This window comes from Tachyglossus aculeatus, chromosome 3 (assembly GCF_015852505.1).
Source record: "Tachyglossus aculeatus isolate mTacAcu1 chromosome 3, mTacAcu1.pri, whole genome shotgun sequence".
Lineage (NCBI taxonomy): Eukaryota > Metazoa > Chordata > Mammalia > Monotremata > Tachyglossidae > Tachyglossus > Tachyglossus aculeatus.
This window is the reverse complement of record NC_052068.1, coordinates 64,284,409-64,310,999: the sequence shown is the minus strand read 5'-3', so window position 1 is coordinate 64,310,999 and position 26,591 is coordinate 64,284,409. Positions and strand designations below refer to the sequence as shown.

At 47.1% G+C, this 26,591-nt stretch overlaps 1 protein-coding gene across 2 annotated transcripts in view; it reads right to left on the bottom strand.

The window, feature by feature from the left end:
- The window catches only part of SGPL1 (sphingosine-1-phosphate lyase 1), a 72,511-nt gene that overhangs the window by 34,281 nt on the left and 11,639 nt on the right, over positions 1 to 26,591 (bottom strand). For both annotated transcript variants that reach the window (XM_038743698.1, XM_038743697.1), the window contains one exon: positions 25,769 to 25,817. In XM_038743698.1, the coding sequence (XP_038599626.1) occupies positions 25,769 to 25,795 (27 nt within the window). In that variant the 5' untranslated portion in view covers positions 25,796 to 25,817. The remainder of the gene's footprint in view (positions 1 to 25,768; positions 25,818 to 26,591) is intronic.

Below are 26,591 nucleotides of genomic sequence, written 5' to 3'. Positions count from 1 at the left end.
GTCCCATGACTCACAGGCCTGTGTTCTTTTCACTAGGCCATACTTCTTCTGCTCAGCACCACACCGACAAGAGACTTTTACCAATGATCACGTAGGTGGGGCATTTCTGAAATTATTTCCTTAGGGATAAGAGCCAGAGCCTTGCTGTATTTCCCCAATTTGTTCAGGCAGCCATGAATGGGGGAGGGGAGAGGAGAAGGAAGTTGAGCAATGAGCCTGTTTTGTCTGCTGATTAGCATTTATCAAATGCTGGGACTATCGTGGTTACACATCTCTTTCCCTCCAGCCTCAAGTCTGTGGTCTCTTTGGGGATGAGGAGGAGCCCTCCAGACACCTGAGCTTGCCTGTGGCTTCCACTGACCGCCCTGGCCCAGCCCAATATAGGGAAGTGATGCAGGGGGGAGAAGGGAGCTGGAACTTTTCGATTCACTCAACCAGCTCCCACAACCCACCATAGCTAGGACATCCCTGCACACGGACAGACCCAAGTCAGGACTGACACAGCATCTCTAGCCTTTCAGATCTACAGCAGAAGATATGCATGGGAGCTGTTCTAATGCAGAGCTTAACTCATCTCCAGTATGCAGGAGCCCCACCTTCCACACTGCTTTATTTCCCCCGCCCCTTGCACTTAGGGGACTTGCTTCCATGGGTCTGATTTAAATGGGGAGAGTGGGAAAGAGGGAGCCAGCTTTCTTCCGAACCTGCATCTGGGTGTAAAATAACCCCTTTGGCTGCAGCTGATCATGCCGGGGGTGGCAAGGTGGTATTCAGCGTGGCTTAGTGGAAAGAGCACAGGCTTGGGAGTCAGAGGATGTGGGTTCTAATCCCGGCTCCACCACCTGTCTGCCGCGTGACTGTGGGCAAGCCACTTAACTTCTCTGTGCCTCAATTACCTCATCTGTAAAATGGGGATTAAGGCTATGAGCCCCACGTAGACAACCTGATTAGCTTGTACCTACCCCAGGGCTTAGAAGAGTGCTTGGCATATAGTAAGCACTTAACAAATACCATCATTATCATTATTATTCATTAAGCATAAACAATGTGCCTAAGTGTTGGGGTAGATACAAGTTAATCAGATCGGGCAAAGTCCCTGTCCCACACAGGGCTCACTGTCCAAGTAGGAGGGAGAACAAGTATTGAATCCACAGTTTACAGATGAGGAAACCGAGGCACAGAGAAGTGGCTTGCTCAAAGTCACAAAGCAGGCGAGTGGCAGATATGGGAATAGAGCCCAAGTTTCCTCATTGCCAGGCCTGTGCTCTTTCAACTAGAGTTCCTCAGATTTGAAGCAATCAGGCATGAAATGGGGCTGCTTTTAAGCAGCCACTTTCTTGAATTCCACACACACATTACCAGAGACAGTTATCTGGCAGAATCGTCCCCACAGCATAGCCAATGCCTGATTCCAAACCTCAGTTGATCTGGCTATTCCCAGAGGCTGGGTAGTCCCCTGGCCATTGTCCCGGCCCAGGGGCCTGGTCCCTGTAGGCAAAGCATCTTGTGGCACTCCGCCACTGGCCTGCTTTGTGTCCTTGGGTGAGTCACTTTATTTTTCTTTGCCTCAATTTCCTTATCTGTAAAATGGGGACTTAATGTCTGTTTTCCCTCCTGTTGAGACTGTGACCTCCATGTGATACAGGGACTGTGTCCAACCTAATGATCTATACCTACCCCAGTGCTTAGTGCAGTGCTTGGCACATAGTACACAGCTAACAAATATCACCATTATTGTTATCACCCCCTTAATGGTGGGGGAGGGAGTGGATCCTGGTCTCCCTGGGTGGAAGATCATGGGGTCTGGTAACAACACCAGCTCAGGGTGAGCACCAAGCCCTGACTCAACTGAACCCATCCCAAACCTTATGCCGGCATCCACTGACTTTCCCATCTCCAAATCGAAGCCCACAGTAGCCCTGCCCCTGACTAGTGGAAGCCTGGCACAGGAGGCTAATTGGTGCTGCAATAATTGGGAAGATGCAATCTCTAGGACTGAATGAGCAGGAATGCCGAGGTAACAGATAGGAACATGGAGGGGAAGACGTTGGGAGACAAATGAGCACCACATTATAATTACATGTTTCGGAGTCTCCTGGCTCAAAGCAATGCATTCCTTCTCCACCTGTGCATATGCATGTGTACGTACACACACACACACACACACACACAAATTCTTAATCATTATTGTTAAGCTGGTAATTACTCCATTTTAGCCCACACTCATCAGCTCACTGGAAATGCCAGGAGGAAAGGTGTATTTCTGACCCAACTCTGGACTCTCACTCCCCCTCTCAAGGCTTCAGAGCCTAGTTCTGGCTCAGATCTCCCAGCATTTCCTATGGGTCTCATTCATTCTCACAGGGTCCTTTAGGGTCTATGGCAGCAGCGTCGCTTAGTGGAAAGACCACAGGACAGGGAGGATCTAAATTCTAATCTCTGCAATGCCACATGCCCGCTGTGTGGTCTTGGGCGAGTCACAGACTGTACGCTCATTGTGGTCAGGGAATGTTATCTGTGTACTGTTGTACTGTACTCTTCCAAGCGCTCAGTACAGTGCTCTGCACACAGTATGCGCTCTATAAATACGACTGAATGAATGTAACTTCTCTGTGCCTCCGTTTCCTCAACTGTAAAATGGAGATCCTCTCTCACGCCTACATAGACTGTGAGCCCCATATGGGACAGGGACCATGTCTGATCTGATTAAATCACACCTACCCCAGCACTTAAAGCACTGCTTGACACATAATAAGAGTTTAACAAATACCATCATTATTATGGAGGAGATGGAATTTAAGACCCCAGTTCACAGATGAAGAAACTGAGGCCCAGGGAGGCAGAGCATCTTGCTGAAGGTCTATCAGGGGGTCAGCGATGGGGTTTGAGCTAGAAACTAGGCCTCTGAACAAGTGTGGGAGAACACAAAATACTATGTTATTCACACACTTACGGGAAGGTTGATTTTTGTGTGTGTAATCCAAACCTTCTGAGTTGATTTGAAATGGCTAATTTTTGTACTATAAATTACAGAAAAAATTTTGAGGGAGTTAAGGTGAAACACAGTACGCCATTTTTTCTCCTGGTGGGTGAGACTGAAAAGATTAGCCAAAATGTCCCCAAAATTGGCTGAAAAATACCTTGCTAAAGGTATGACTTCTCCTGCTAATTATTATTAATAGTAATAATAACTGTGGTACTTTTAAGCATTGACTAGGTACCAAGCAGTGCACTAAGCACTGGTGTAGATATCAGATAATCAGATTGGACCCAGTCTCTGTTCCATATGAAGCTCTGTTTCAGTAGGAGGGAGAACCGGTAATGAATTTCCATTTTATAGATGAGGGAACTGAGGCATAGCAGTTATGTGACTTGCCCAAGTTCATGCAGCAGGCAAGTGACGGAGCCAGGATTAGAACCCAGGCTCCCTGGCCCCCTGACCAGTGGTCTTCCCAAGAGGCCACACTGCTTCTCCCGGAAACGTGATCTCTGCCTCAGTGAGACAGCCTGTTAGAAGAAGTCCGGGAACCTTGTCCAAGGTTTGATTGACAGAACAGGGGGCAGCTATTGACATCATTATCAATGGTATTCATTGAGCGCTTGCTTTGCGCAAAGCACTATGTGCTTGGGAGAATACCACAGAGTTGGCATACACATTTCTTGCCCACAATGATCTTACAGTCTAGACAGGGGGCTGACTAGTGAAAGGAATTGGAGGAGGTAGCTCAAGACCCATAAAGCTTTGGTTCCTGAAGGACTCCCCTCGAGAGGCTGCAATGAAGTCATGGCTTGGGCTTCTGGTCTCTTGGTGAGCCCACATCCCCATTTCAGGCCTTACTGCCCAAATGTTCCCTTTCGTGAGAGGAGGAAGGTGCAGGGAAAAGTAGGGTGAGCCTCAGTTTCCCCGTCTGTAAAACAGGGATTCATCAATGAATCAATCAATAGTATTTATTGAGCCCTATGTGCAGAACACTGTACTAAGCATTTTAGGTTGAGTACAATATGACGGAATTAACAAAATTAAACATCTGTCCTCCCTCCTCCGTAAACCATAAGCCCCATTTAGGGCACGGACTGGGTCTGACCTGATCATCCTGTATCTACCCCAGCACTTGGCAACCAGTAAGCACTTGTGTGTGTGTGTTTTTTAATTGTATTTGTTAAGCACTTACTATGTGCCAGATACTGTACTAAGTGCCAAGTTGCTATTATAAGTACTAATTCCTTTTGCACTTGCCAGAGCGCTCAGTACAGTGCTCTGCACACACTAAGTGCTCAGTAAATACAACTCCTTGCTTGTCTGATTGCTGGAGCTCGACAGTGCTGAGGCTGCCCATTTCTTTCCAGCCCAGACTTTCTCCTCATTAAAACTCAACTGTTGTGCAACACCTGGTTACCCAGGGAACGGGATTCATTTGGAAAGGGAAGGCTCCAGGGAGAGTGACAGATTCAGCATCCAGAAATGGACCAGGGCCAACCTCCTGAGGGCATTACAGCTGATTTGCTCAGAAAACAAATTGAGGTTTCAGTCCCTCCTGGTTCCCGTTCCCCCCACCCCCAGTCCCCACTAACAAAAAGACCTGAGGCTAAAGGGCCAGGGTGATCTCAAGATGAAGGTGAGCAGGGAAACAGCCACCCCAACCCTGGAAACAGTGAGAATTATAAATTTGGGCTCTGGGTTATTTTGGCAATGGAGAGGCAGCTAGCCGGTCAGGGCGAGGGATGGGGAGGAGGGGAAACTTAAAGGTTAAAGAAATAAATTCCCCCTGCCCATTCATTCCCTGGTGCCTCCTCCCATTGGGCCTCCAATGTTTGCCAAAGCTGCTTTTCCACAATAGGCAAGACTCTGCACTCATAAGCTGCTTCTCCTAGCCCAGGGTGCCTGAATTTCAGCTATTGCATTTTTCCCAACAGACAAGAGGACCAAACTTAGCTTGCCCAATCCGCTAGACGGCAACTCGGTTCTGGGGGCAGAGGGCTCCCCCAGGTGATGAAACCCAATGGAAAGATTTCATTGGGAAGCCACAGGGGGACAGACTCTGTTCCAGGTAGATACATCACACACTTCTTGCCCCCTAGGGCAGCAAGTCACACAAGGGCCAATCACCCAGATCCTGCTAGCCTGTCGGCACGGGGCTGGTGGGTATCTGTAGGACTTTTCCAGGAAGAATTCATTTCTTGGACCTGAATTGCAGTGGGGTGATTTAAATGCCAAGCGAATATGAGCAGCACCAGAGCCACGCGTCTATCCCAGCCACTCTGACATTGGCAGATCCCTTCTCATTTATGGGGGGCTTTCCAAAGCTTCAGCCCTGCCCCCCGACCACCCCACAGTCAGCTTAGCGGGCCCTCAGAGTAGGCCCGGGTGGACAGTGAGGTCAGGTGGGCTCCCAGGCCATACAGAGAGAATAGACCCAGGACAACCAAACAGAAAAACACCCAATCATGACCATAACCACATCCTTTCCTACCCCTTTGGCATCCAGCAGTGACAACTGTGTGGCCAGTGTCCCTTCTAGAAGCCGGCAGGGCTGGTAATAATTGCACTAACAACTGTGGTACGTTCAGTGCTTACCCTCCGCCAAGCACAGTATTAAGCACTGGAGGAGAGACAATACAATTCATTCATTCAATCATATTTATTGAGCACTTTCTGTGTGCAGAGCAGTATACTGAACGCTCGGGAAAGTACGATACAACAATAAACAGTGACATTCCCTGGCCACAGCGAGCTTAATCAGATCAGAGCCAGTCCCTGTCCCACATGTGGCTCACAGGCTCGGGAATGGGTTGGGGGAGAACAGGTACCGAACCCCTATTTTATCAGAGGAAACTGAGGCATAGAAAAGTTAAGTGGCTCACCCAAGGTCACAGAGCAGGCAAGTGGCAAAGCCATGTCTAAAAATTGGATTTTCTGATTCTCAGACCCAGGCTCTTTCCGTTAGATCATGGTGGTTCTTTAGATCCAGAGAAAGCTTTTCAAGACTTTCTTGAGTGTGAACCTGTTGTTGGGTAGGGACCATTTCTATATGTTGCTGACTTGTACTTCCCAAGCATTTAGTACAATGCTCTGCACACAGTAAGTGCTCAATAAATACAATTACATGAATGAATGAGTGAATGAAAGATGGCACCAGACTGGCTTTGTGCAACCAAAGCCAACCTTGACACCCTAGCAAACAGTAACCTCTGGGCAGGGCTGAAATGATCACTCTCCCATGAAACTTTATGCTCCACACTGCTTTTCTCTTAACAGAAATGTACCCAGGTGATTCAGTGTGGACACAGAGGTGGTAATCATGGCCACCCCACCTGTCCCTGGCTGGCAGCTAGATATCTGAGCTGAGCATATCTGGAACTGTGGTCTTCCTAGGAAAGGAAGCAGGGAACCAGAGTTTCAAGGAATAGAGTGCAGGAGGCATTGCCAAGATGGCATAGCTAGGAAAAAAGCAGGTTAGCTCATTCAGTTTCTCCCAAATGACATTTTCTTCAGTGTTACCAAGTGGTCTGAATGCAGGCCGGTCTAGAAAATAGCCCACTTTAACCCTGATACTGAAAACCACTCAGTTCTCTCAAAAGGAGATTATATTATCTATGTTCACAATTAGGGAGGTTTCACATAACAGATGCATTCCTCTTTCCCACTCCCCCACCTCTAATCCCTCCAAGTAAAAGATATAATTTATGGGGTGTGGGAAAGCTGCAGGAGTGAGTTTGCTGGGAAGGGAAGACGACTTGGCAGTGGAGTGAAGCAGCAGAGAAACAAGGCCAATGACTGGTGTTTTTGTTGAAAGAACACTATGCACCTCGCCCCACTACACACTGTGCCTTTCTTCCATCAGGAGAAGGTCAAAAGCTGTTCCTGCCCAGGGCTTCACTATCAGGAGTGGAAAGGTGCTGGAGAAGGGCCAGGTCTTTGTTAACTCTACTGCACTCTCTAAATCACTTAGTACAGTGTTTCCGGATGGTTTTTATCTGCTTTTATCTGAAGGCATGCTGGGAGAGTTTCCACCAGGAAGGGGCCGAGCCGCTGGGCGCAATATCTCTGCCCCTCTTTCATGGCCTTCTCGATGCCGCTCGATTTCTATTGCTAGGGGCGGTGAAGTTGAGACCAGGCTGGGTTTCTTGGGATGGGCTAATCACGGCACTAGACTATCTCACAAGATGTCAGCAGGACTTTGAACCCAGGAGATAGCTGGTTCCACCTCACCCATATCTAAACTCTGGCCAGATGTTGCTGAAGACCAAAATCTTCCTGAGCTTCTCCCTTTCCTCCCCTCGGGTGCTATTGCCCAACGCAGGCCCCAGAATGCAAGCGGAGCTGGAATCTCCGGCTTTGCAGCAGGACCGGTGGGTTTGTTGAGCTGCCTGGATAGCCGTCTATCTTAATGATTACAAACTTGTTCCAGCCTGCTTGCCCTGGGTAAACTACAAAATGGAGGCAGGTTCTGATCAGGGACAGTTCACATCAGCAGACTGATGACCACCCAGTCAACTAAGAAATGGTACTTAAAGAGTCAGAAGCAAGGGAGTCAATCAATCAATCAATCGTATTTATTGAGCGCTTACTGTGTGCAGAGCACTGTACTAAGCACTTGGGAAGTACAAGTTGGCAACATATAGAGACGGTCCCTACCCAACAGTGGGCTCACAGTCTAGAAGGGGGAGACAGAGAACAAAACATATTAACAAAATAAAATAAATAGAATAGATATGTACAAGTAAAATAGAGCAATAAATATGTACAAACATATATACATATATACAGGTGCTGTGGGGAAGGGAAGGAGGTAAGGCGGGGGGATGGAGAGGGGCATGAGGGGGAGAGGAAGGAGGGGGCTCAGTCTGGGAAGGCCTCCTGGAGGAGGTGAGCTCTCAGTAGGGCCTTGAAGGGAGGAAGAGAGCTAGCTTGGCGGATGTGCGGAGGGAGGGCATTCCAGGCCAGGGGGAGGACGTGGGCCGGGGGTCGATGGCGGGACAGGCGAGAATGAGGCACGGTGAGGAGATTAGCGGCAGAGGTGTGTAGGGTGTGGGCTGGGCTGTAGAAGGAGAGAAGGGAGGTGAGGTAGGAGGGGGCGAGGTGATGGACAGCCTTGAAGCCGAGGGTGAGGAGTTTCTGCCTGATGCGTAGGTTGATTGGTAGCCACTGGAGATTTTTGAGGAGGGGAGCAACATGCCCAGAGTGTTTCTGGACAAAGACAATCTGGGCAGCGGCATGAAGTATGGATAGGAGTGGGGAGAGACAAGAGGATGGGAGATTGGAGAGGAGGCTGATACAGTAGTCCAGATGGGATAGGATGAGAGCTTGAACGACCAGGGTAGCGGTTTGGATGGAGAGGAAAGGGCGGATCTTTTCAGTCAATCAATTCTATTTATTGAGCACTTACTGTGTGCAGAGCACTGTACTAAGCACTTGGGAGAGTACAATAAAAGTTAGTAGGCACGTTCTCTACCCACAATGTGCTTACAGTCTAGAGGGGGAGACAGACATTAATATAAATAAATTATGGATATGTAATAATAATAATAATTATAGCATTTGTTAAGCTCTTACTATATGCCAGGCACTGTACTAAGGGCTGGGGTGGATACAAGCAAATCAGGTTGGACACAGCCCTGTCCCACATAGGGCTCACAGTCTTAATCCCCATTTTATAGATGAGAGAACTGAGGTCTAGAGAAGTTAAGTGACTTGCCCAAGGTCACGCAGCAGACAAGGGTGGAGCCAGGATTAGAACCCATTACCTTCTGATTCCCAGGCCCATGCTCTATCCAATACGCCATGCTGCTTCTAGATGTACATAAGTGTTGTGAAGCTGAGGGAGGGGTGAATGAAGGGGGCAAATCCAAGTGCAAGGGTGACACAGAAAGGAGTAGAAGAGGCAATGATGGCTTAGTCAGGGAAGGCCTCTTGGAGATGTGCATTCAGTATGGCTTTGAAGGTGGGGAGAGTGAGTGTCTGTTGGTTATGAAGAGGGAGGGCGTTCCAGGCCAGCAGCAGGATGTGGGCAAGAGGTCAGGAGTGATATAGATAAAATCGAGCTACACTGTGTATGTTGGTGTTAGAGGAGCGAAGTTTATGGGCTAGGTTGTAGTGGGAGAGCAGCTAGATGAGGTAGGAAGGGGCGAGGTGATAGAGTGTTTTATAGCCAGTGGTAAGGAGTTTCTGTTTTAATCCCAGGGAAACTCCCAAGAGAAAATGAGCCCAAGAGGGATTATCTAAGGAAAGTGGGATTTTCATCCACTTCTGCCCTCATCAGAAGCCAAGGATTGTTTTCTATGCCCAGAGTTGCCAGCCTTCAGAGGGAGGATGGGGGAAAGCAAAGAGATAATATGCCCCAGAGCTCAGAAAGCAACCCGGGGGTTGGTCTTCTCCAAAGGTCCCAGGCTATTAACAAACAGTTCCCCCAGACAGAAGGGGGTAATGACAGTATCCGTAAAAGGAGAAGTAAGAATGAAGCAACACAGGGAAGATGAAGTAAGTCGGACAGGAGGGGAGGGCGGCAGTGGTGTCACTGAATTGAAACAGAGTACTCAGACATGGGGAGCGGTGAGGGGACAGTACGATTAAGAGCTTGCCAAGAATTCTGGCCGCAATTTCACAGGGAAATCTATCCTAGCAAACCTAGCAGCCTAGGCCAAGACTCTGGCCTTTCATCCTAGCCTGGACTACCCAGCCAGACTTGATAATCAAAATCCAATCCAGGCTCAGGACAACATTCAGAACAGGTCAATTAACCAATCTTATTTATTGAGCGCTTACTGGGTGCAGAGCACTGTACTAAGCACTTGGGAGAGCACAATATAACAGAATTGGTATACATGTTCCCAGGTCCCAGCCAATAACGTCTCGACTTAGTTTGATCCCATCAGAGGTCTGGAGCTTCGATTCTCCCTTCTCTAATGCACGCTAATTGTTGCGGCTTTGGATTTCGAGAAGCAGCGTGGCTCAGTGGAAAGAGCACGGGCTTGGGAGTCAGAGGTGATGGGTTCTAATCCCAGCTCCGCCACATGTCTGCTGTGTCACCTTGGGCAAGTCACTTAACTTCTCTAAGCCTCAGTTACCTCATCTGTACAATGGGGATTGAGACTGTGAGCCCCCCGTGGGACAACCTGATCACCTTGTATCCCCCCCAGTGCTTAGAACAGTGCTTTGATGCCATCATCATTATTATTATTATTTCTTTGCTGACCTGTCACCAAGTCATGCAGTATGCCCTACTGAAGGGATCTGGGAACGTTTATACCATACCAATTCTGCTATATTGTACTTTCCTAAGTTCTTAGTACAGTGCTCTGCACAAAATAAGCACTCAATAAGCATCACTGATTGATTCTTCTACTGGAAGTCTGGTGCTTGCCTACTTAGATTGTAAACCCCATGTGGGACAGGAACTGTCCGACTTGATTAACTTGAATTTATCTACATCAACATTTAGTAGAATGCTTAGCACATTGTAAGTGCTTAATAAATACCACAATTTTATTATTATTATTATTATTATTATTATTACCTGATACAGGGTGAATTAGGCTTTGTTCTGCATCCAAAATCAATGAATGATATTTACTAAGCACTCATTTTGTGAAGAGCACTGTTCTAAGTGCTTGAGACTATAATACAGTTGAAAGACATGGCCCCTGCCCTCAAGGTGCTCGCAGTCTAGACGGGGTGCTTACAGACTAGCTCACAGTTTATCCGTTACTTCTGAAATAAATTACAACAAGTGGCCAAGGTAGCTTCTTAGTCCAAGGGATTGAACTGTCCAAGAATGCACACACACCTCTCTATAAAATTCCACTATAGAGCTTTGATGGAGCATTGAAAACACACTGGGATTGCGGGATTATTTCTCTGGAGGTCTTAAGCAAAACTTTAGATTTAGAATTTGGGATGTTTCTGGGAGGACCTTGTGAATTTTTATGTTTGAGTATTCTGGCAAAAGTTCTGTTTTTGTTCCCTGCTCCCAGAGGCACCTTCAGGATAGAGACCGCCTCGCTCTTCTTTGCCAACTGTCCACTCTGACGAATCAATCAGGGCTCTTGCTCTGGAGGGGTCCACTATGAGACCCTCAAGGCCAAGCTCAACCCTGGAGCAGCAGCATGTCCTAGCAGACAGAGCCTGGGAGTAAGAAGGACTTGGATTCTAATCCCAGGTCCGCCACCTGTCTGCTTTGTGTCCTTGGGCAAGTCACTTTACTTCTTCTCTGGGCCTCAGTTACCTCATCTGTAAAGTGGGGATCAAGATCGTGAGCCCCATGTGGGTGGGACATGGACCGTGACCAACCTGATTAGCTTGATCTACTCCAGAGCTTAGTACAGTGCCTGGCACATAGTAAGCTCATAAATACCATAAAAAACCCTTCTCCTGAGAGAGCAGGGCCTCCATCAGCGGCAGCAGCAGCTCCAGATTAAGCCCCTCTCCTAGACTTTGGAATGTAGTTGGGCCATTTCGTCTTCATCAGATTCGGTTAAACATGTATTTGGGGGGTTTAAACATACATAGAAGCCCACGATGCCTTAAAACTCCTCTTGGGATTCATTAGAAGTCAAAAAACGGGACTCCCCGCCGTGCCCACCAGATCAGAAAGAAAGTTCTTTTTGTGAAGAGCCCTGAAGGTCAACAACTAGGCTGTCTGATTCCAAGAAGCCGGACATTACAGAGATAAGGACCCTCTTGGGAAAAGGCTTGGAAGAGAGCCAAAGTGCTCTCTGGTGAGAGAGCAAGGAGCTTCAAATGAACGAAGCCCTGGGGAGCGAGCCATAGCAAGCCAGGCCCTCAGATTCACAATTAAGAACTTGCATAAGTGCTGGGGAAAGAGGCCTCTCTCATCGTCTACTGCAGCATTACCTAGATATCTGAAAGCTACTTTCTGAGCCATGTGGAAAGTGCACAAGCCTGGGAGCCAAGAGATCTGGGGCCTGAGTCCCGACTCCACCATCTGCCTGCAGTGTGACCTGGCAATTAACTCCCTCCTCAGGCCCCCTGTCCTACCGCCTCCCCCATCGCTAAATTGACACTATCAGGTGTGATCTCCCCAAAATCTCCCCTGCCCCTCTCCAGTCCCTCCCTGCTCCTGCCCCTTCTTCAACTTTCCCATCTTTCCCAGCACTATCTCCAGAGGAAATCTCCTGCCTTCTCTCAAAATCCATCCCCTCCAACTGTGCATGTGACCCCATTCCTTTGTACTTCATCAAAACACTTCACCCTCCCTTCCTCCCTCCCTAACTGCCATCTTCAATTGTTCACTCTCCAATGACTTTTTCCCCACTGCTTTTAAACATGACCTTATCTTCCCTGTCCTAAAAATATCCTCCCTTGACCCCATGGCTCCCTCCAGTTATCACTCCATCTCCCTCTTACCATTCCTCTCCAAAATCCTTGAGCGAGCTGTCTACACCTGCTGCCTCAAGTTCCTCTCCTCCAATTCTCTCTTTGACCCCCTCCAATCCGGCTTCCATCCTCTTCACTTCACAGAAACCAGCCTCTCAAAGGTCACTAATGATCTCCTGGCCAAATCCAATGGCCTCTACTCCATCTTAATCTCCTCGACCTCTCAGTTACCTTTGACACTACCACTACCTTCTCCTGGAAACATTATCCAGCCTTGACTTTACTGACACTGTCCTCTCCTGGTTCTCCTCCTATCTCTCTGGCTGATCATTCTCAGTCTCTTTCTCGAGCTCCTACTCTGCCTCCCATCCCCTAACTGTGGGTGTCCCTCAAGGTTCAGTTCTGGGTCCCCTTCTTTTCTCCATCTATACCCACTCCTTTGGAAAGCTCATTTGCTCACAGAGCTTCAACTATCACCCCTATGCTGATGACACCCAAATCTACATCTCCAGAGGTGATCTCTCTCCCTCTCTGCAGTCTCGCATTTCCTTCTGCCTTCCAGACATCTCTATTTGGATGTCCTCCCATCACCTCAACCTTAATATGGCTAAAACTGAACTTCTTCTTCCCTCCCAAACCCTGTCCTCCTCCTCACTTTCCCACCACTGTTTATGGTACCACCATTTTTCCTGTCTCAAAAGCTCATAACCGTGCCCTTATCCTTGACTCCTCTCTCTCATTCCACCCACACATTCAAGCCATCACTAAATCTTATCAGTTCTACCTTCACAACATTGCCAAAATCTGCCCCTTCCTCTCTGTCCAAACTGCTACCACATTAATGCAAGCACTTATCCTTCCCGCCTTGATTATTGTATCAGCTTCCCCGCTGACCTCCCGGCCTCCTGTCTCTCCCCACTCCAGTCCACACTCCACTCTGCTGCCAGAATCATTTTCCTTCTAAAACATTCAAACTATGTTTCCCCCTCCTCAAGAAACTCCAGTGGTTGCTCACCCATCTCGGCATCAAACAAAAACTCCTCACCATTGGCTTTAGAGCCCTTAATCACCTTGTCCCCTCCTACTTCACCTCGCTACTCTCCTACTACAATCCTGCCCACACACTTCATTCCTGTGATGTGCATTCACTGCCAACCTCCTGCCCACATCCTGCCTCTGGCATGGATAGTCCTCCCTCCTCATATCAGACAGATAATGGCTCTTCCCTACTTCAAAACCTTACTGAAGGCACATGTCCTCCAAGAAGCCTTCCCTGACTAAGCCCTCCTCTCCTCTTCTCAAGCACCGTGGCTCAGTGGAAAAGAGAACGGGCTTTGGAGTCAGAGGTCATGGGTTCAAATCCTGGCTCCGCCAATTGTCAGCTGTGTTACTTTGGGCAAGTCACTTAACTTCTCTATGCCTCAGTTACCTCATCTGTCAAATGGGGATTAAGACTGTGAGCCCCCTGTGGGACATCCTGATCACTTTGTAACCTCCCCAGCACTTAGAACAGTGCTTTGCACATAGTAAGCGCTTAATAAATGCCATTATTATTATTATTATTACTATTATTATTATTATTATTCTCCCATGACTTTCTGCACCGCTCTTACTTGCTCCTTCATTCCTCTTCCCTCCCATCCCCACAGCCCATATGTATATATCTGTATGTATCCGTAATTTATCTATTCATTTATATTAATGTCTGTCTCCCCCTCTAGACTGTGAGCTCATTGTGGGCAGAAATGTATCTCTTTGTTGTTATACTGTACTCTCCCAAGCGCTTAGCACAATGCTTTACATACAGTAAAAGTGCTCAATAAATACGACTATAATGAATGAATGGGTAAATTGCTTAACTTCTCAGTGCTTCTGTTTCCTTATTTTTTCTTCTTAAGTGGCATTTGTTAACCGCTTACTATGTGCAAGGCACTGTATTAAGAGCTGGGGTAGATACAAGATAACCAGGTTGCACACAGTCCATGTCCCACATGGGGCTCATGATCCTAATCCCCATTTTACAGATGAGGTAACTGAGCCATAGAGAAGCAAAGTGATGGAGCTTGATTAGAACACAGGTCCTTCAACTCCCAGGCCCGTGTTCTTTCCACAAGGCCACAGTGCTTATCTTTAAAATGGGTATAAAGTCCCTGCTCTCTCTCCCTCTTATTCTGTGAGCTTCCCACCTTGGGGCAGGAACTGTAGCTGATTATGTTGTGTCGACCTCAGTGCTTAGCACATAATGACTGCTTCATAAATTCCACAATTATTCATTCTTTCAGCTACTTGCTCCAGGCGACCTTCAAGAAAACTTCCATCCGGACCCACTCGCATGCTCAGAGTAGCAATAACCTAGGGTCAGTGGGCTTATACTAGCTCCCCCAAACAGATGGAGCAACTCAGTGTGGGAAACATTTACAGCCTATTCTAATTCAGCACTAGCCCTGACCCTCTAAAGGGAAAAAAACTGACTTTCCAAATCCCCATGCAAATCTGACATTTGACAAAGGAACCTCAGATAATAATCCCCAGTATTTAGAGTACCTCAGCATGCCAGGCATTTAATTAAATACTTGGGAGAATGCAACAGAATTAATAGATATGGTCCCCTCCTATTCTATTTATTTTGTTAATGATGTGCATTTAGCTTTAATTCTATTTGTTCTGACGACTTGACACCTGTCCATATGTTTTGTTTTGTTATCTGTCTCCCCCTTCTAGACTGTGAACCCGTTGTTGGGTGGGGACCGTCTCTGTAGGTTGCCAACTTGTACTTCCCAAGCGCTTAGTACAGTGTTCTGCACACAGTAAGCACTTAATAAATACGATTGAATGAATGAATGAATAAGTAGATGACCAACTAGTAGGAGTGAATAAGAACATGTGCCTGTTGCTAAGTAAATTTTTGGATTTTGGCTTAGTTTATTCCTGAAAATCAGAGTTATTTAGTGGGTGTCAGCATCATAGGTAACTTGACTCTATAGAGTAAGGGGCGTGTTTCTCCTTTGGCTTTGAAGTCTGACCATTTCTTTATCAGTGGTGTTTATTGAGCGCTAAGGTGCTTGGGAGAGTACAACAGAGTTGATAGATACAGTCCCCGCCCACAATGAGCTCACAGATCATTTATCACACTGTACCATAAATCTGATCACATGAGGGAGGCAAGTTCTCTCAAAAGCCAGTTCCTTGGGTGGCCTAACTGCCAGAACACCGGTCTGGTTATTGGCTGCTCCCAGCAGCCCTGCCTGGCTTCCTGTGGGTTGAGCAAGATTTTTCTCCTCTCCAGACTTGTTTCCTCATCTGCAGAGTGAAAAGAGTAATCCAACCGCTGACACCTTCCTCCCTCCAGGGATTCTGGTGGCTTTAAAGCACTCTATCACCTTCTCCCCTCCTACATCACCTCGCTTCTCTCCTTCTACAATTCAACCGGCATATTTCGCTCCTCTAGTGCTAGCCTTCTCACTGTGCCTCTATCTCGCCTGTCTCGATGCCGATCCCGACTCCGATCCCTGGCCCAAGTCCTGCCTCTGGCCTGGAATGCCCTCTCTCCTCAAATCCAAAAATTATCTGCCACGCTTCAAAGCCTTATCGAAGGCACATCTCCTCCAAGAGGCCGTCCCAGACTAAACCTAACTTTTCCTCATCTCCCACACCTTTCTGCATTGTCCTGACTTGCTCCCTTTGCTCTTCCTTCCGGCCACTGCCCCAAAGCACTTATGTACATACCTGTAATTTTATTTATTTGTATTGATGTCTGTCTCCCCACTCCAGACTGTGGGCAGGGATTGTCACTGCTTATTGTTGTATTGTACTTTCCCAAGAGCTTAGTGCACTGCTCTGCCCAAAGTGAGTGCTTAATAAATATGATTGAATGAAAGAATGAGGAACGAATAGGTATCAAAACGGGACAGGGAAACTCATGGGGCCCTACAAGCTCAACACCAGGTAGATGTAAACAGCAAGCAGCACTCTGCCCAGATTCTAATCCCAACTTCCTTTCTCTTCTCCCTGACTAACCGGCAAATAATTCCTGTGAGGAGGAGCTCTGTGAAGTTAAGGCCCTCCCAAGGATGGAGGCAGACTATAAAGAAAACAGCAACAAGACTCTAAGCTTGTTATATTGCTCACTCCCAAATGCTTACTACAGTACTCTGCATGCCGAAAATGCTCAATAATGTCTGCCGTGTGACCTTGGGTAAGTCACTTCCCTTCCCTGTGCCTTTGTTTCCTCACTGTAAAATGGGGATTAAGACCGTGAATGCCCTGTGGAACAGAGACTGTGTCCAACCTGATCATCCTATATCTACCCCAACGCTTAGTACAGTACTTGGCACAAGAGTAAGTGCTTAACAAATACCATTTAAAAAAGAAAAATAAAATGAATAAATACTATCGATTGATTGATGTGAAAGGCACCCAGACAGAGCAGATGGCTAAATTACATTGTTGTCCAGGGCCCCGTTCAGCAGCCCCCTAACCTGCCCCCAACCCTTCTTGGGATGATCCCAGCAGCCAAGTACCTGGGCATTTAATAATAATAATAATGGCATTTGTTAAGCGCTTACTATGTGCGAAGCACTGTTTCAGAATCAGCTCCCCCAGCTCCCTGTGAAGAAGCTTGAAAATGGATCTTTCCTTTTACTTCAATCCACTTAGAAGGCAAGTACTGCCAAGACACTCTCTCAAAACACCAATTATTTATGAGGTCTTTTTATGGGTCCATTGGTCAAAGCTCATTTAGATCTTTCTTAAGGAACAATTAGGTGGCCAAAAATCATTTGGAGCATGGCCTAAGAACAATCTCTTTCTGGCTCTGACTTGAGCGAGCCTAGTACATATCTGAACGGAGACGGGGATCTGAAAATCCTTCCCAGAACTGACAAGCTGGCGCTTGAAAACTCTGACCTCATTCGGAGCAGGGCTTTTGTTTACCTACAAAGAATAATAGTCTGTCTCCTCTTAGAAGCTGAACCAGTGGCTACCCCTTAAGGTTTCAGGTTGACAGGAAGAGAGGAGGTGGGGAACTGGGCAGAACACGCATAAATCGGTTGGGTTTCACTCTCCCGGGAAAAGAGGAGGAAAAACAGAATTTCATTTGCAACTGAGAGGTGAACCCTCATGGGGCTTTGGCTCCTTCGGCAGGACTAGCCACCTTTCCCTCCTGGAATCTTTCAGAGAGTAGGTGAGTGGCCACCTGCCACTGCATGACCAGTCCCCCCAACCCAAGGCAGGTCTGTGGGCCACTAAGAATGATGACCGGGCAAGGACAGTGATTCACTCTGGAGGTGGGGCGAAGCACATAATGGGCAGGTGTTCAGACAAATAATGTTCCTCCAGGATTATTCCCAATCATGCTTCACTTTCTTCCCCAGGCAAGGGTGTTTGTCCATGTTGTTTCTGAGAAGCCTACTGGTTTCCGCCCTGAGTTCTAGCATGATCTACAAGCACACCCTGGATCCTGAACAACTGCATGACATAATGCATAGAGAGACGTCACACACTAAAACAGCAGGCTTAGTGGATAGAGCACGGGCCTGGGTGTCAGAAGGACCTGGGTTTTAATCCCGGCTCTGCCACTTATCCACTATGTGACTCTGGGCAAGTCTTCACTTCTCTATGACTCAGTTACCTCATCTGCAAAATGGGAGTTAGGAGTGTGAGCCCCATATGGGACAGGGACTGTGTCCAACCTGATTAACTTATATGTACTCCAGCGCTTAGAATGGAGCTTGGCACATAGTAAGCACTTAACAAGTACCATAATGATTATATTGTTGTTATTATCATTATTAGACTGTGAGCCCACTCAAGACTGTGAGCCCACTGTTGGGTAGGGACTGTCTCTATATGTTGCCAACTTGTACTTCCCAAGCCCTTAGTACAGTGCTCTGCACACAGTAAGCGCTCAATAAATATGATTGATTATTATTATTATTATTATTATTATTATTAATTGCTGACAAAGTCCTGGATTCTCAAACCCTGTTCTGCCGCACAATGCAACACCTATCCTTACAATATAACTGTTGGTCCCTCCCCTTACCCTGGTCTCATTCTGCAAAAAAGGATACGGGCCTCGAAAACAGAAGCGACCTGAACAATGAGGCTCAAACCGCCAGTTGGTGGCAAAACCAGGATTGGAACTCCCACCCCATAATCTATCTCTTCAGGAATTAGCATGGCCTAGGGCAAGGGAGAGGAGATGGAGACAGGATGATAGTCTAGTAAAAAGATCTAGGCAGCAGAGTGAAGCATGGATTGGGGAGAGGAGAGCCTGGAAGCAGGGAGGTCAAAGAGGAGGCTGATTTAGTAGTCGAGTTCAGAAGTGAGAAGCAGTGTGGTCCAGTGGAAAAAAACACAGGAAGAGAGGAGATGAGTACAGAATATTTTAGAAAAGTGATCCAGATGGCAGAGTGAGGCATGGGGAGGGGAGAGCCTGAAGGGAGAGAGGTCTGTGACTAGGCTGATGCAGTGGTCAGATTGGGATATGACCCGTTAGATGTAGCATGGCCCGGTGGAAAGAGCCTGGGTATCAGACTTTTTTTTATGGGATTTGTTAAGTACTTACTCTGTGCCAGGCACTGTACTAAGCTCGGAGGTAGGTACAGGCTAATCAGGTTGGACACAGTCCATGCCTCACATGGGGCTCACAGTCTTAAACCCCATTTTACAGGTGAGGTAACTGAAATGACTTGCCCAGGGTCACACAGCAGACAAGTGGTGGAGCTAGGCCTGAGTTCTGTTTATATGTATATAAAATATATATATTTATACATGTATAAATATATATATATTTATTATATATTGTGTATATAAAATGTATATGCCTGTATATATGTATATATGTTTGTACATATTTATTACTCTATTTATTTTACTTGTACATATCTATTGTATTTATTTTATTTTGTTAATATGTTTGGTTTTGTTCTCCGTCTCCCCCTTCTAGACTGTGAGCCCACAGTTGGGTAGGGACTGTCTCTATATGTTGCCAACTTGTACTTCCCAAGCGCTTAGTACAGTGCTCTGCACACAGTAAGCACTCAACAAATACAATTGATTGATTGATTGCTCAGAGGACCTGGATTCTAAACCCGGCTCTGCCACTTGCCTGATATGACCCTGGGCAAGTCACTTAAGTTTTTGGTGCCTCAGGTTCCTCAGCTGTAAAATGGGGATTCTATACCTGTTCTCCCTTCTCCTTAGATATGAGCCCTACTTGGGACTCTACCCAACCTGATTAACTAGTACCTACCCCAGCCCTTAGAAGCATGCTTGACACATAATAGAATTCACAAATACCATAAAGAAGGGCACTGGGTCCGATCTGATTGCATTGTATCTATCCCAGCACTTAGCAAATAGTAAGCTCTTTAACAAACACCAGAGTTATTACTGATTCACCCTCCCAAGGATCTCTGGGCCTGAGTGTTCCTGAAAAGATTCTGCAGTCAAAGACACAGCACCTGAGGGCTGTGAAGATATGAAGTTATAGAGGTAGAACTCAAAATCTGGAAAGCCTGGACATTACAGTTTCCAGGACCGAAAAGGGGGATTGTTCAGGTGGTTATTTTTTTTTTTGCGGGGGCAGGGGTGGGGGGGGTTATGGTATTTGTCAAGCGCTCACTATCGTGCGAAACACTATTCCAAGCGCTGGGTACAAGTTAATTAAGTCAGACACAGTCTCTTTCCCACATGGGACTTACAATCCAGTAGGAGGAAGAACAGGTAACCCCATTTTTTCAGCTGAGGAACCAGAGGCACAGAGAAGTTAAGTGATTTGCTCAAAGTTACACAGAAAGAACTGACAGAGCAGGGATTAGAACCCAGGTCCTTCCGACTCCTGGGTCCATGCTCTCTCTACTAGGCCATGCTGCTTTTCACAGGGGTTTGGGTTCTCACTAATTTAGCATCCATGGGAAAAGGCAGTACTGAGCACCCATTCCTTCCAAATATCAAGTTGCCCTGAGTCACAGAGTTCACAATGCCTCTTTCATAAGGCACATTTCCTACCACACACTGCGCGGGTGTCTCGCAACAAGGCCAGACTGATGACCATTCTGCTTACTGACGAGCTGCTTATCACATGGCAATGTGGGGTTGACCATTTCCTGCTCTGACAGTAAGAATTAATGCAGTGAGATCTGAACAACCACAATGACGCAAATATCCTCTTCCACATTGTCCCGGACAGTCATTCTTATTACATAGCCTCGATACACAGCCCTGGATTGCTCCTGAGTCCAAAGCAGGGATTAGAGTCAGGGGTTCTCTCTAAACCAGCCCCAGTGAGAGCAAACCGAAACTGAAATGGGTCAAGGTTCTCTTTCGGGGCTGCTACTGCCTGTGAGCCCCCGAGTCTGCTGGGACTTAACCCACAGGCATGCACAGTGTTTATGTTATTTGTTAGGCACTTACTATAGGCCAGGCACTGTACTAAGTGCTGCAGTCCAGGTCCCTCATAGAGTTCACGGTTCAGTTTGGGAAGGCTCCTGGATGAGGTGAGCTCTCAGTAGGGCTTTGAAGAGGGGAAGAGAGCTAGTTTGGCAGATGTGAGGAGGGAGGGCATTCCAGGCCAGAGGTAGGATGTGGGCCGGGGTCGACAGCGGGAACGAGGCACAGTGAGGAGGTTAGCGGCAGAGGAGCAGAGTGTGCAGGCTGGGATGTAGAAGGAGAGAAGGGAGGTGAGGTAGAAAGGGGCAAAGGGATGGAGAGCTTTGAAGCCAACAGTGAGGAGTTTTGGCTTCATGTGAAGGTTGGTAGGCAACCACTGGAAATTTCTGAGGAGGGTAGTGACATGCCCAGAGCACTCCTGTAGGAAGATAATCCGGGCAGTAGAGTGAAGTATAGACTGAAGCGGGTAGAGACAGGAGGTTGGGAGATCAGGAAGGTGGCTGATACAGTAATCCAGTCGGGATAGGATGAGAGAACCTGGCATCCCCCACTACGATGACTCAGCACGGGTAAACAGCCCTGTTCAGTTGGAATTGTGTATGGGTTTGGCTTATGTCTGGTTTATACAGCTTGGAGTGTTTGTTCTGACTCCCCCTCTCCAGCCCCGCATCCCGGGTTAAGATCGAAGGTCTAGAAGAGCAATGGCATTGTCCCTCCCCTTTCCTTTGCAACTCTGGGCCTCCTCCGCAGAGCGGATGCTCGAGAAATACCGGGTGCTTGCTGACACATAATACCATAAAGAATAATGATATTTGTTAAGCACTATGTGCCACACACTGTACTAACCATTGGAGCAGGTACAAGATAATCGGGTGGGACACAGTCCCTGCCCCATACAAGGCTCACAGTCTTAATCTCCATTTTACAGATGAGGTATCTGAGGCACAAAGAAATTAAGTGACTTGCCCCAAGGTCACGAAGCAGACAAGTGGCATAGCTGGGATTAGAACCCAGGTCCTCTGACTCCCAAGTCTGGGCTCTTTCCGCTAGGCCACACTGCTTTGCTTGTATGGGTTCCATCACTGACCCAGGACCAGGACTTTCATGGCTTGGTTAACCAATGACAGGGCCCTTCATGAGGCCTCTCAGGCTGGGGACGAGAGAGAGAGAAATGCTGTTTCTAGATCGGGGAGGATCCAGATCCCTCTATTTATCATCATCATCAATCGTATTTATTGAGCACTTACTATGTGCAGAGCACTGTACTAAGCGCTTGGGAAGTACAAATTGGCAACATATAGAGACAGTCCCTACCCAACAGTGGGCTCACAGTCTAAAAGGGGGAGACAGAGAACAAAACCAAACATACTGACAAAATAAAATAAATAGAATAGATATGTACAAATAAAATAAATAAATAAATAAATAGAGTAATAAATATGTATAAACATATATACATATATACAGGTGCTGTGGGGAAGGGAAGGAGGTAAGATGGGGGGATGGAGAGGGGGGCGAGGGGGAGAGGAAGGAAGGGGCTCAGTCTGGGAAGGCCTCCTGGAGGAGGTGAGCTCTCAGCAGGGCTATTTATATGGCCTCTTTCTCTGGGAGAGGGCTTTGAGGCTGGCTCCCTCTTGTACCCACCCCAATCCACAGCCCACATGCTTTCGGGGTGAAGCTCTCCACCTTCAGAGAGCCAGAAGGGGCCCAGAGTCAGGCTTGCAGTTGTTTGGAGCTGGAAAGAAAAGTGGGCACTCGTCAGCAATGGGGGAGCAGGTCTGAATTTGTAAAAATTCCCAATAATAATAATAATAATAATAATAATAATAATAGTGGTATTTATTAAGCGCTTACTATGTGCCAAGCATAGTAAGAGAAGCAGCGTGGCTCAGTGGAAAGAGCCCGGGCTTTGGAGTCAGAGGTCATGGTTTCAAATCACAGCTCTGCCAATTGTCAGCTGTGTGACTTTGGGCAAGTTACTTAACTTCTCTGTGCCTCAGTGACCTCATCTGTAAAATGGGGATTAAAACTGTGAGGCCCCTGTGGGACAACCTGATTGCCTTGTAACCTCCCCAGTGCTTAGAACAGTGCTTTGCACATAGTAAGCGCTTAATAAATGCAAAAAAAAGAAAAGCACTGTTTGCAGCACTGGGGTGATACAAGGTAATCAGGTTTTTCCACGTGGGGCTCACAGTCTTAATCCCCATTTTACAGATGAGGTAACTGAGGCACAGTGAAGTGAAGTGACTTGCCCAAAGTCACACAGCTGACAAATGGCAGAGCCAGGATTAGAACCCATGACCTCTGACTCCCAAGCCGGGGCTCTTGCCACTGAGCCACGCTGCTCCCCATCCCTGTTTACCAGGACAAGCGGCATGACCTAACAGACAGAGTACAGGCCTGAGAGTCAGAAGGACCTGGGTTCTAATCCTGTCTCTGCCACTTTCCGGCTGTGTGACCACGGACAGTCACTTCACTTCTTGGTGCCTCAGTTACCTCATTTGTAAAATGGTGATGAATACTGTAGGCCTCACGTACGGCACAGACTGTGTCCAACCTGAATAGCTCTTAATGACCCCAGCACTTTGTTAGGCACTTTCTATGTGCCTGGCACATTAATACTAATGCCATTAAAAAAAAAAAAAAGGCAGTACGGCCTCCAGGAATGCACATCGGACCAGGAGGCCTGGGATCTAATCCTGGCTCCAGCACTTAGCTGCCATGTCAGACATTGAGCAGATCACTTAACTTCTCTGACCCTCATTTTTCTCATCTGTAAAACAGCGATTAAATACCTGCTCTCCCTCCCGCTTGGACTGTAAGCTCTAGGACAGGGATTGTTTTGGATCCGATTGCAATTACCCCATGGCTGAGCACACAGTAAGCTCTTACCAAATACTATTATAATTATTATTATGGTTGTCTTGGAGGTCGGGCCCAAGTGGAACACCCACCAAAGCATCCGGGGCAAACAGGCACTAAAGGTTATTGGATGAGAAGGAAAAGCAAGGTTGCTGCCATACTACAGAAGCACCATGGGCTGGTGCATAGAGCCAGACCCTAGGAGTCAAAGGATGTAAGTTCTAATCCCAGCTCTACTACTTGTCTGCTCTGTGACTCTGGGCAAGTCACTTAACTTCTCTGGGCCTCAGTTCCCTCAACTGCAAAATGGAGATTCAATACTTGTTTTCTCTCCTATTTCTCTCCCATCTCTCCTATGGGACCTAATTATCTTGTATCTACCACAGCAGTTAGTACAGCACTTGGCACACAGTAAGTGCTTAACTAATACCACAATTATTATTATTATTATTATTACCAAAGGGAAACTGCTCCAGAAAAGAACAACTGGCATTCCTTCCAAAGCATTACACCTCTCAAGGGGGCCAGGACAGAACTTGTTTATTACTCGATTAAAGTGCATACTTGCTGCCTGAAATACATAGTGAAATGCACTATATATAGCGAAATGCATTATATTTGTTAAGTTCATTTTGGGCAGTCACTGGAATTAACTCAAGTAGCTCTGATTTAGAAGCTCTGGCAATCTCCAGGAAGGCCCCAGGCAGAGAAGAAACATCACCAGCCCAGCTCCAAGCCAAATCACAATGGGGAAAAATATAGGAAGTTGCAGCTGCTAGTGAGACTGCTTAGAAAGTGAAACACAGAACATAGTTCTACAACAACAAATTTTCTGCTAAAGGTTTTGATCGTAAAAATACAGTAAAAGGATTTCATTTGGGCAGAACGCTGTGCCTTGAGGTTGTCAAAGCCCAGTAAATAAATAAGACTAAATGAATGAAGGCTAGCCAGCCTTTCCAAAGAACATCAAGCCCAAAGTTCCTAAAATTCAGCAGTTCCCCATCTCAATCCAGTTCAGATTATACCCACTGTTGACCACCCCTACACACATATATCCTCTCCTAGTTTGCCCAGGTGGGAAGGGAAGCTTTCAGAAGGAAAATCCTATTAAGGGGCTCTGAGAACTGAGTCTAAGGTGGTAAGGAGTTACCTCGATGTCACAGAGATGGGGAAGTGCAGGAAAGTCACTGGCTTTGTTAACAAGGAGAATCAATTAATCCTGTGCTTACTGTATGCAAGGCACTGTACTAAGCATTGGGAGAGTACACTATACAGTACACTGTAACAGAATTAGTAAATATGCTCCCTGCCCACCACGATCTTAGTCTAGAGTCCCAGAACCAGAGAAACCTGACAATAAAGTATGACTTAAAATCTGAACATAGCCCTGAAATTCTACTTCCTACCTCTCCAGGAGTAAAGGGAAGGGAGGCACTTTAGGTAAATGGCAGGTCTGCAGGTTTGCTGCTCTAATACTCCTGCTTTAAAGTCCAGGAGGAATCACAGCTGCAACCCAAAGTGAGAGAAGTAGCGTGGTGGCCTTTGCGGAAAGACCAGGGGCCTGGGAGTCGGAGAACCTGGGTTCTACTCCTGGCACTGCCCCTTGCCTGCTGTGTGACCCTAGACAAGCCACTTGACTTCTCTGGGCCTCAGTTTCCTCATCTGTAAAATGGTGATTTGATACCTGGGTATGGGGGAAAAGGCATGGTCATTCATTCAATCATATTTATTAAGCATTTACTGTGTGCAGAACACTGAGCTAAGCATTTGGGAAAATACAATACAAAAATAAACAGTGTGTCTGACGAGATTATCTTGTATCTACCCTAGCGCTTGGCACACAGTACACATTTAATACCATCATTGTTATCAAATCTCCACCGAAACCCCAAAGTGACTTCCCATTTATTTGGCGGCAGCAGTTCTACCACTCCACAAGAGAACAATGCTTAAAAACAAGGCGACTGCCTCCCGAAATAACACATTAAATTGCCATTCAAGTTGCTCTTTTCCAGGGATCGTGAAACCCACAGGGCAAAGTAGGGTTTACGACACCCAGACCCAAAGTCTACGCACACAGGTGTTCTTTGTCCCGAACCACTAAGGCAATCTGCTCCACTCTGCATTTGGGCACCAGCACTTTTGAAAAATTTAAAGCGTGTTTTTAGTCACACTTACCATCTTTAAGAGGTCCATCCCCAGCATCCCGCTCCTGGGTATCTTCTTGCTGCAAAAAAAGAGGTACCAGGTTGTTTACTTGGAAAGGTTTAACCGGTCTGTATCTGTCCTCGCAGCTGCTCGACTGGTCTAGCTCCTTGGGAGGCTCGCACCATCCGTGGCTCCCGGCACCTCCCCATTCCCAGCCCATTCCCAGCCCTCTGGATTGTCAAATCCAGTTCGTCGACCAACTGCATCATCCCCCTCCCCGCCCTCCTCGGGTCAACCTCTCAGGCCCGGGTCACTCAGCCTGGATTAGAGAAGCAGCGTGATTTAGGAGAAAGAGCACACGTTTGGGAGTCGGAGGACATGGGTTCTAATCCCGGCTCCACCGCTTGTCTGCTGTGTGACCTTGGGCAAGTCCCTTCACTTCTCTGGGCCTCAGTTCCCTCATCTGTCAACGGGGAATTCTATACCTGAGTATGAGAGAGAGGGCAGGTTCATTCAGTCAGTCAGTCATATTTATTAAGTCCTTACTATGTGCAAAGCACTGTACTAAGCGCTTGGGAAAGTACAATACAACAATAAAAAGCGTGAGCCCCACGTGGGACAACCTGACTACCTCGTATCTACCCCAGCATTTAGAGCAGTGCTTGGCCCATAGTAAGCACCTAACAAATACCATCATTATTACTTAGGATTATTCTCGTCACCAATGATCCAAGCGATCGCCCCTCCTCCTCCCTCTGGCCGGACTCCTGGCTCCATATAGACTGTGAGCTCGTTGAGGGCTCATTGTGTTGCTGTAATGTACTTTCCCAAGTGTTTATCCCAGTGCTCTGCA